We start from the raw sequence: 11,419 nt of genomic DNA, 5'->3' as shown, positions 1-11,419 counted from the left end.
AATGTCTTATTTAATCATAGATTTCAGTAAAAGGTTGTACAGATATTGGCTCCAAGCCATTCAGTTCTGCCTGTAAACATCTTGACCTATAAATTCAAGCTCCTGTGAGGAATTTTAAGTTTGTGTTGATTTTGGCTAAAATCTGCAATATGCCGTTATTCACTTTCTGGACACCAAGTCCGAGGCAGCAGTTTCAGGAGTTAGAAATAACTTTACAGAAGTAATCTTTATGCTGAGCTTGTCCTTTGTTTCTGTAAGTCATAAACAGAAATCAGTATAAATGTAATTTGTGTTTTTTTTTTTTTTTTTATTATTTACAGTTTTCTCTTTAAATGTACATTTTTTAAGAACACAAAAGTGTAATGTTGGGGAAGCCTGATTTAATGCCACCAAACATGTAACAATGAGTTATGTCTATGCAGTGACAAAAACTGATATGAGCTATTGGATGTTGTGCTTTGAAATATTATTTCTGTGTGCTTCCTGGAAACAGCTACTGGATTTTTATTGTAAAGATAAAAACTAGGCATGAGCTGTTTGGTTAGTGGCTGTACAAACATCCATCAAAACTTCCACTGCGGAGAAATACATTTAAAAAAAATAAAATAAACAAAAGATTAAATAAAGTGTGGATACTGAATTTTACATTTATCCTAAGAAAACTTAGAACATAACAAGTAGCCATAAAACGAGATTTCTTCAGTCCTCTGTACATTTCTTCAGACACATAGTTGAAAGGTGTGTTTCATAGTTTGAGAAAAAAAGGGGTCTGTAGTTTAAAATCAAGTCCTCTAAAAAATATTCAATCTGCTCTGTAGAATTTCTACAGAGATCTTCTACTTGTTCTTAGAAATAGTCCGCGGCTTTTCGTCTCTTGGGCAGTTGCAGCAGATCGTCTGTGAGTGATGTGATGTCCTGAGAGCTTGGCGTCTTGGCTTTGTTTGACGTTGGCGTGCCTGAAGGGGTGGACGGGCCACCGAAGGGAGACTTGCAGCTGTTGGCTCTATGCGAGGGCGACGGCGTGTAACTCGCTCGTAGTGCTTTGTCAGTGTATTTACTGGATGTCCGATTTACGAGTCTCTGCAGGGCAGGGGTGAGGGCGGGGCTTAGACCTTTAGGTGTAAGACTGCAACACAAAGTTGGATTTAGTCACTTGGTTTAAAATAATGCCAATCATTTATTACACAAGTTAAAAAACAGCTAGTAGCCCAAAAACAATTAAAAACTGAAGCTATACTTTCCTCTTTAAAGACAAGAGTTGTATTCATGTGTAGAGGCAAAAGTAATCAAGTGGCTTTACCTTGCGAGATTCTCTGTAGCCTTTCGCAATGCTTCGTGTTTCTTTGCACGGTTTTTAGCAGCAGCTTCGTTGGCCATCTTTAGACCCAGCCTCTCTCTTCTTCCCGGTTCTGGAATCTTTTACAAAGAACACGTTTAGTGCAACAAAATGATTAAACAACCAACGATAAACGAATCACTGCAGATAGCACTGAAAGGGTCAGCACCTTAAATGAAGGGCCATGATTCCTTTCGACATACGGGGTGTCGGATCCATCCAGACGAAACGGCGTGCTCTCGATCTCTCCCCAGGTCATTAGAGGCGACTCAGATACACCTGAGGAGACAGAAACAGCTTTCAGAAATTTTGGTCCAAATGTAGGAAGAGCTGTTGAATCAGTCAATCAAGGTAACATTTGATCTTCCTCGGACCCAGGGCTGTTTCCATGTTGAGGAAGACTTAAAGACCCACTTACCAGGGGCAGGAGAAGGCATTGTTTCAAAACCGTATCCGTTCACTGTTGGCGATTCATGAGGGATGAGCTCTTTCCCATCGGGGCCTACTTTACCCTGTTTGAACTGGATAGACAATGAGATACATCAGCTATAGAATACATTCATTTACAGAAGATGCTCAGACTATTCATTCACAAGACACCTTTAAGCCCGAAAGCACTCCAACTAAACGTCATTCCTCATTTCTTCATGTCTTAAAAAAAAACTGTATTTGTAAATCATACCTGTGCATTGAGGGCTGCAGCCTGCTGAATCTGACTTTTGTTGAGAGCCTTGCTGAAGGGGTCTCCAGCAAAGCGCGTGTTCTTGTGAATTACCTCCCTCGGCTTCTTAAATAAATCATCTTCGTCCGGTACACCTGATTTATAAAAACAAAAAATGTATATCAAATGAATATATCTCTCACAGTACAATATGATCAGTTCCATGCCTTCAGTAGGGATTTAAGTCGAGGAAAAATTAAGAAATTGAATCCAAGTTTGGTGTTCTTACCCTCTGGATAATACATCAAGGCATTCTTTGCTTTGTACTCCCATGTCTCAAGTCCAGCTTTGACACATTCAAGCGCCCCCTTCTCTACCGATGGTAAGGCGAGGTTCTCTTCATGGCGCTGGAAAAAAAATTGAGTTTTTATATTTTCAGTGTAGTCCTTAGGTTCCAATATATAAATAGCTGGTTTCCTGTCTCACAAAACATGCATCAAATATTTGATTAATAATTCTACAATCAGTTAACCTGTACCTCAAGCAGCATATGCAGAAGTTATGAACTGAATTGGTGCTTTAAGCTCTGTTTATGCGTACCTGTTTATATTCAGCCTCAGCCTCATACAACCAGGAATGCCTCATCTTCTCCTTGTCACTTGCCAGTTCCATTATCTGTTCGAACGATGCATTATCTTCACTGGTGTTTTTAGCAAGGAAACGATCCAGAGAGGGCAGCTCTTTCTCTTCTTTGTCATCATCTTTGCTTTCTGAAAACACAATAAAGAAACTACCGGTTACATTTCTGTTTACCATTTGATTGAATACTTATTTGAATATTACCGAGAAAAAGATTTAATTTGTATTTGAACAGATTTTCAAGTTCATATAAGCGATATAATTAAGCTCAGAACATTCTGTTTGATCTTACCTCCGTCTAAACCTTTATTGCCGATAGTGGAGGAGGGAGAACCTGCGTGGCCCACTGGCGTCTCAAAGCTAGCTGGCGTCACATCTTACGTACATAAAGAACAAAGGGGAGAAAATGGGTGTAAAGTACATTCAGATTACATTTTTGGTTAATTCAATTTGTATCTCTTATGGTATATTGTAATTTTGTGACAGCAGTACTCACATGGTGCATTAGAGCGTGGTGTAGATTTAGTCAAAGACGATCCATATCGGATGGAAATCTCTCTCATTCTCCCCAAGTCGCCATTTTCCTCTGCATCAAGATAGTCCTTCTGTGCTTGCAGTTTAGTTACATCTGGGAAGAAATCCCTCTGGATGATCTTCTCTAAATTCTGTTGACATGGGACAAGAAGTTAGAGTTGACTTTATTTTAGGGAAGATGACAACATGTTCTTTTCAATTCAATTCAAAAAAACTTTATTTATGTGCAGTAGTGACCAGATGTAAACAGAACTATATGCAGTAGTGACCAGATGTAAACAGAACTATATGCAGTAGTGACCAGATGTAAACAGAACTATGTGTAGTAGTGACCAGATGTAAACAGAACTATATGCAGTAGTGACCAGATGTAAACAGAACTATATGCAGTAGTGACCAGATGTAAACAGAACTATGTGCAGTAGTGACCAGATGTAAACAGAACTATGTGCAGTAGTGACCAGATGTAAACAGAACTATGTGTAGTAGTGACCAGATGTAAACAGAACTATGTGCAGTAGTGACCAGATGTAAACAGAACTATGTGTAGTAGTGACCAGATGTAAACAGAACTATATGTAGTAGTGACCAGATGTAAACAGAACTATGTGCAGTAGTGACCAGATGTAAACAGATGTAAACAGAACTATGTGCAGTAGTGACCAGATGTAAACAGAACTATGTGCAGTAGTGACCAGATGTAAACAGAACTATGTGCAGTAGTGACCAGATGTAAACAGAACTATGTGTAGTAGTGACCAGATGTAAACAGAACTATGTGTAGTAGTGACCAGATGTAAACAGAACTATGTGCAGTAGTGACCAGATGTAAACAGAACTATGTGCAGTAGTGACCAGATGTAAACAGAACTATGTGCAGTAGTGACCAGATGTAAACAGAACTATGTGTAGTAGTGACCAGATGTAAACAGAACTATGTGCAGTAGTGACCAGATGTAAACAGAACTATGTGTAGTAGTGACCAGATGTAAACAGAACTATGTGCAGTAGTGACCAGATGTAAACAGAACTATATGTAGTAGTGACCAGATGTAAACAGAACTATGTGTAGTAGTGACCAGATGTAAACAGAACTATGTGCAGTAGTGACCAGATGTAAACAGAACTATGTGTAGTAGTGACCAGATGTAAACAGAACTATGTGCAGTAGTGACCAGATGTAACCAGAACTATGTGCAGTAGTGACCAGATGTAAACAGAACTATGTGTAGTAGTGACCAGATGTAAACAGAACTATATGTAGTAGTGACCAGATGTAAACAGAACTATGTGTAGTAGTGACCAGATGTAAACAGAACTATGTGCAGTAGTGACCAGATGTAAACAGAACTATGTGTAGTAGTGACCAGATGTAAACAGAACTATGTGCAGTAGTGACCAGATGTAACCAGAACTATGTGCAGTAGTGACCAGATGTAAACAGAACTATGTGTAGTAGTGACCAGATGTAACCAGAACTATGTGCAGTAGTGACCAGATGTAACCAGAACTATGTGCAGTAGTGACCAGATGTAAACAGGTGTAACCAGAACTATGTGCAGTAGTGACCAGATGTAACCAGAACTATGTGCAGTAGTGACCAGATGTAAACAGATGTAACCAGAACTATGTGCAGTAGTGACCAGATGTAAACAGAACTATGTGTAGTAGTGACCAGATGTAAACAGAACTATGTGTAGTAAGTGACCAGATGTAAACAGAACTATGTGCAGTAGTGACCAGATGTAAACAGAACTATGTGCAGTAGTGACCAGATGTAAACAGAACTATGTGTAGTAGTGACCAGATGTAAACAGAACTATGTGCAGTAGTGACCAGATGTAAACAGAACTATGTGTAGTAGTGACCAGATGTAAACAGAACTATGTGCAGTAGTGACCAGATGTAAACAGAACTATGTGTAGTAGTGACCAGATGTAACCAGAACTATGTGCAGTAGTGACCAGATGTAAACAGGTGTAACCAGAACTATGTGCAGTAGTGACCAGATGTAACCAGAACTATGTGCAGTAGTGACCAGATGTAAACAGATGTAACCAGAACTATGTGCAGTAGTGACCAGATGTAAACAGAACTATGTGTAGTAGTGACCAGATGTAAACAGAACTATGTGTAGTAAGTGACCAGATGTAATCAGAACTATGTGTAGTAGTGACCAGATGTAAACAGAACTATATGCAGTAGTGACCAGATGTAAACAGAATTATATGCAGTAGTGACCAGATGTAAACAGAACTATATGCAGTAGTGACCAGATGTAAACAGAACTATATGCAGTAGACAAGAAATAAATATATATATATACAGAGCTATATGCAAGTAGGCAAATACTAAATGATAAGTTAATAAGGTGCATGTAAATATACCAGAACTAAGGCACCAGATATTTACCAGAAATCAATTCTTAATAATTTTTAAACCTTTAAAACAATTTGGGTTTTTTCTCCTTGAATAAAATATAGGCCTAGTGTGTTTTTTATAGTATTGTGAACAGGAGGTGATGTACCTGTTGTCCATAATGTAACCTAAAGTCCTCTTTTTAAAAAATGATGGACATTTAATGATCTCACGTTAACTACGTTATTATCACACAAATCAACTTCTAAGTTATGTTTACTAAGCTGATTAATAAAGCCTGTGAAGTGTTTGTTTTCTAGTATTCACCATGCTAACACACCCACACACTGGTTTTGTCTGACAGTCAAAGTCATATAACTACCTCAATGTACTCCTCTTCATCAAGGACCTTTCTCTGCGGCTTCCCCTTGCCTGTCTCTTCGGGTTGGGGTAAGACAGCCACCGTTGTGACCGCCACAGGAACAAGTGTCCCGGACAGAGATCTCCTCACACTGGCGCTGCCCTCCATTGTGGAGTCGGTTAGCCTTTTTAAGCTAACTGCTAAAGATTCGCCTTTTACCGACACCGACAAGAACCGAACCGAGGCCTTTTTTACTCGAAAACACAGGTTAGTATATCAGACGTGCATCATTTAAGTGTGAACGCCGCCAACACACCAACAAACTGCTGTAAGCTAACTTTAGCACACCGTAAAAACAACGTAGTGCGTAGAGAGAATAACCGTGTTTACGTCACCGGAAGTTTACGTCCTCGCATGGTCGTTCCTTCTCCTTCTTCTTCTTGTGTATATTCCGGAAGTTTAGACTGCATCTAGGCGTATTACTGCCCTCCACAGGCAGATAGAAACTATATCATTCTACAAAACATCACTTTAAATTCTTGAGTAGGATTGTGTGGCATGAAGAATTTTCAATCAAGTGGTGGTTGGGAAGTTCCTTCATCTTCTTTTTGTTTTAATGGCAGCTGGCATCCAAGACGTTGCATTGCTGTCATCTGTTGGATTTAATTACACTTCACACGCTTAGATTCTCCTCAATCAATTCAATCCCTTTGTTGATGTCCTGTATTTCTTATTCATCATTTATTTTACGATGATATGGACCTATAATGGGTCTGAAAATAAAGTATAAAGTAAAAGATAATCAAATCGGCCTCTCCCCTTTTCCCCACAGTTCAGGAACTTTTCAGATCTATCGTTATGAGTCAAGTTCTTTTGAGTTCTAATATCATGTGGTGTACTTTCTACAGGTAATAAGCACACATTCAACTGTTTCTGCTTGATTGAAAAACCTCACAGAGACCAGAAGGATGTTTCCTTTTGCTACGCAGAGCCCTGTTCAAATTGCTGTGACCTATTCTCAACCCCCCTCACCCCTTATGACCTCCTCTCTTCTGTTGCCCCTCCTATATATTACTTTATAAATGTTGCTCTGAATTGAATATATGTAAATGTCCTCCCATTGTCTGATTGTTCTAATAGGCCTAATGTTGCTTTTCCTGTTCGATTTTACTACATGCGATTCTTTCCCCGTCTTACTTGGATAGTGTGACATCAGTCCTGTCTTGTTTTACAGCTTCTTTCGCCAAACTGTCCATCTTATCATTTCTTACAATGCCTGTAGTGCTGGAACCCATGAATGTCATTTTAGCCCTGCATAACCACCCATGAATGTCTAAGTAGTGTTTGATACATTAAGTCTGGGCCAGATGATGCTGTTTGAATACTAAAGCACTCACTGAGTAACTGCATTTCAGCTCTAGACATTAGAAATGGCACACAACTCTACTGTTAACACGTTCAGGAAATAGGACATTCTCCTACCTCCTTCAAGAGTGTGGGATCCAGGGAAGTTCCCGCATTAACATTATCCTAAATATGTTTAAATAATCTGCGTATCTGAAACATATTATAGACCTCCTAGTTATTCTTCACTATAATTTTTATAATTTTCCCCAAAACACAAGCTTTTTGCAATGAACAAAAATAAAAATAAACAGAGGTTAAAGAATAAATAAAATTCCTCATTGCATGGCAGGTTTTAAAATCAACTTTGATGTTTTGTGGTTTGTGTAAAAAAAAAAAAGAAAGTTCCTCCATCTTTATAAAAACAGCTTTATTTGTTCCCAAGGACACTTTTATTTTTTACACAACAAGTAGGCCTACATACAATTACAATCCACTTACAAGTGCAAGATGTAATGTTCAGGAGTTGCATTAGTCTGTTCTTGTAATGCACTCAAAGTGGCTTCAGTCATGAGGACTGGCATTAAAAAGCATTTTCTAAATCCCAAAAATATTGATGTGGTCTTGATAATCAGTATCCAGAGCAACAATATATCACACACACACACACACACACACACACACACACACACACACACACACACACACACACACACACACACAGAGTCGTACAGCTCTTTCTCTTTTTCAATGGAATTTAGTTTTCTGTGTTTCCCACACCGAATGATAGTCTTTTCTGACGCCTCCACTTTGCTCTTCGGTTTTTAAACCAAACCTTTCAACAGAAAGAAAATTATGTTTTTTTATTTGTTACTTTTGTCATGACATACAGTACTAATGATGATACTTGGCACCTTGTGTATTCTAATTTGAACAGACATACAATGGCATTGTGCATCATAATCAGCTCAGACATTTAATTTCAACAATACAGAGAGAAGATTGGATTTAATCTAGAAGCTTTAATGTGAAATGATGTATTTAGACTTGCATACATATTGTTGTAGATCAAGTCTTCTCGAGATGAAGTGGCTGAATGTGACAGTATTCTTACCTCTACTCTTTCTTCTCTTAGGTGAGTTTGTTGTGCTAGTCTCTCCCTCGTGTTCACATCTGGATACTGATTCTGCAGGAACAGCTCCTCCAGTGCGTCCAGCTGCTCCTCTGTGAAAATAGTGCGATGTCTCCGGGTTCTCCTTTGCACCTGACCAGGTCCCGCTGACATCTCGTCTCTGTGAGCATCTCCAAGCCTGCAGGGGTCTGTGAGCATCGCTGGGGGCCATCCGTACTGACAGACTGCAGGGAGGGAGGAGATCTGAAGTGAGCATAACTGAAGTATAAGTCAGCTAACAACAGGTCTCCAGACAGGTTATGTTCTTACCTTCATGGACGAAATCCGTCTGGAAAATGTCTCCACAGTGGGAGCAGCAGCAGCAGCACATGCAGGCATGATGAACAGTCTCTGTCTGGCCTCCAACAGCACACAGCGCCTTCTCTTTTAATCCAGTTGTCCCACATGACCGCCTGTCTCCATGACTGTTTGGATATTTGCTCAGTATGTTCTCAATAGTGAAAGGAAACTTTTGTCTTTCCATTCTGATCAGTCCATCCATCTCCAAAGGAATCCCAAGAAAACAAAAGCAGTGAAAATCACAAGATATCAACTAGAACCCGTTCTGGTAGTTAAGTTTAGTCGCTTCCTCTTCTGCTTCTCTGCTCTCCACAACATCGGTCAGGCCCTTATAGTGAAATTGGGAGGCACAAAAAAAAAAGTAAAACCATAATCCCCCCCGATGGACCAGACACATAAAACGGTTGAAACTTAATTCCTAGCTAATCTGGGCAGTTTTGTGAAGAGGTTAGGGAGGACAGCAGATTCCGTTAATCTTGCCTCATTCCTTTTCTCCCAAAGAAATCAGATTTCAGTGCATAAAATGAGAAGTGGAGAGCTCCTTAGATCCTCATTGTTGAGGTTTTAGAGAAAAGGGGATTGCCTGGTATTAGAAAACCTGGATTTAAAGATGAACTTTTTTTTTTTTTGGTGTGGCCAGAGACTTGTGCATGCTGAATTTGAGGCTTAGCTGTTAAATTTGCTTCATTTCACTTTCCTATTTTTCTTGATAAACAAATGATCACAAGCAGAGTCAGCATTCACAGACAAAAAACAATACTTTTGATTACACACAACAATGAGGCAGATGAATGAATCTTGCGAGTGACATGTGTTTGTGACACTGATAGATTTGTGTATTACGCCAAACAAATTGCAAGAACAGGCACAGAGAAATGGCCGCTGCATGTGGTTTTGTATTCCCAATCATACATCGTGTTTCTTATCTGTGTGCTGCAGTATTTCACAGCAGAGGTAAAGCTATTACAGGTTAAATTCAAACCCCCTCCTCAACAAATCCTGTGATTTCATACAACGCAATACACCTTTTTTCCCCCTCCTGTCAGAGAATTAATGGATTTCCACAATCTGTCTTAAGCTCCTCTTATAAGGGCTTTTGAAAACAGATAACAATAAACACCATCCCATCCTTTTCACCTGGGTTTAATAGCAGCCAGATTGTTGATGTATAGTTTGTGGAGCATGTGAGATCGCTATCTGCTCTCATTGTAGTTCTCAATGGATGGAATTGTAGCACATCCACGCTGGTTCAAGCAGTTCAAATTTCATTACTGGGGATTAGAATGATAAAGGTTCATTTTGTTGTTGTAAGAGAAATATTTGGTATCAGAGGGGAAGTGGGAAAAAAGCCTCCAAAGCCGAAAGAGTTTGGTGTAGACTGTTGGGGAGACAGACCCCTCACTGTTTCACTTTCAACTGGAAATGTTACGCTATCAAACATGTCATGGCTCACATTACTCACTATGTATAAACAAAGGCCAAACAAAGGCCAACACAATTTGACAAGAGATAAATATAGAATTTCTTTCCATTTTTTAAAAGGTTTTTATAGGTTTATAGAATTTAAACACAAAGTAAAAGTTGAAAGATCTTTTGATTTTGAAGTTACTTTGCTGCCTTACTTTTGTAATGCCAGATTTTGAATCTGGGAGATATTATACAGCTGTGGTGCAGAGTTTGTGGCCAGATGCTGCTGAAATATGATATCTGTGTCTGTAACACTGACTAATGTACCCTTATAGACCCGTGCCATAGGATGTGATTTCATAAAAAAAACAGGTCTGTGGGAGTAAATAACATCTGTACAGTTCAGACAGAAGACATTAGAATTCAAACACAGCCACACAGTGAGTGTTGATGAACAACAGAAGAATCCACAAGACATCAGACTATTCATGCAAGAAAAGCTCAGTGTCTCTGTTCGCTGCTGGACCAGGGCCCAAAGCCCCCTGGGAATTTGGAGATTGCAGCTCTGACCAGAACACACAGAGGAGCAACCTTCCTCTCTGTGTTTTCTCCAGCTTGTGCAGGGAAACTTAGTAAAGTGTTGAGGGCAATCAAAAACCCTGGAGACCAGGGGGAAATCAAGACAACCACCATGTGGTTGCAGAATCTCCTTGTCTAATTTCTGTGTAATTACAAACATGATGTTTTTTCTTCTTTCCCCTAGAAACTGAGAATGAGCTCTGGGATCTGGCAGCACTCCCCCTTTGCAGACTTTCTGAACAATGAATGTTGATCAACGTATTTTTCTAATGTTAGTATGTTCAGGAACTGTGCTATGCATATTTTGCAGAAGGAGATCAGTATAAACCCCCAGGGGGAAAGAAATGTAATTCCTACCAGGTCCTGGGCCTCTTGGGAATCTTTGGGCTGCGAAGTAGGAGAGCTATCAAGAAGATCCTGGAAGTGGCCGAGAAGGCCCTGGTTAAAGAGGTTAAAGAGGGGTGACACATGGCAGTGTATGCTACCTGGATACCACCCGGGGCCTAATCACCCCCCATGGTTGCCCAGGTGAGGGTGTCTGATGTTAAGAACCGGAACACCCGATGACCACCCCGGGGCACATCACTGACAATGTGTCCGCAGGTTGCACCACATAGCTACAATGGAATGAAACTCAATCCACTTTTCTGATGTTTATGTAGAAACTACTTTGTGTTTCAAATCCTCTTTGAATGCCTTAAAGTCTGTTTTGATAGGCAAGACTTTCAG

General features: G+C 39.8%; 2 protein-coding genes across 2 annotated transcripts; both read right to left on the bottom strand.

Annotated features, from left to right (window-relative positions):
* Window positions 1-283: 283 nt before the first annotated feature.
* ess2 (ess-2 splicing factor homolog) lies at window positions 284-6,290 on the bottom strand. Its single transcript, XM_061061396.1, has 10 exons — window positions 5,911-6,290; window positions 3,133-3,301; window positions 2,929-3,012; window positions 2,598-2,767; window positions 2,287-2,404; window positions 2,019-2,152; window positions 1,755-1,857; window positions 1,506-1,615; window positions 1,301-1,416; window positions 284-1,126 (listed from the first exon to the last, which is right to left on the bottom strand). Exons 1-10 carry the CDS (start codon window positions 6,055-6,057, stop codon window positions 847-849), a joined length of 1,431 nt encoding a protein of 476 aa, XP_060917379.1. The 5' UTR covers window positions 6,058-6,290; the 3' UTR covers window positions 284-846.
* Window positions 6,291-7,653: 1,363 nt separating this feature from the next.
* LOC132992545 (homeobox protein goosecoid-2) lies at window positions 7,654-9,101 on the bottom strand. Its single transcript, XM_061061928.1, is given in 3 exon segments — window positions 7,654-8,068; window positions 8,348-8,589; window positions 8,675-9,101. Coding segments are annotated over 3 exon segments (747 nt in total). The 3' UTR covers window positions 7,654-7,990.
* Between the last annotated feature and the right edge of the window lie 2,318 nt (window positions 9,102-11,419).

Source organism: Labrus mixtus, chromosome 17 (genome assembly GCF_963584025.1).
Source record: "Labrus mixtus chromosome 17, fLabMix1.1, whole genome shotgun sequence".
Taxonomy (NCBI): domain Eukaryota; kingdom Metazoa; phylum Chordata; class Actinopteri; order Labriformes; family Labridae; genus Labrus; species Labrus mixtus.
Note: the sequence above shows the minus strand (reverse complement) of the source record. Positions and strands in the feature narration are given on the sequence as shown.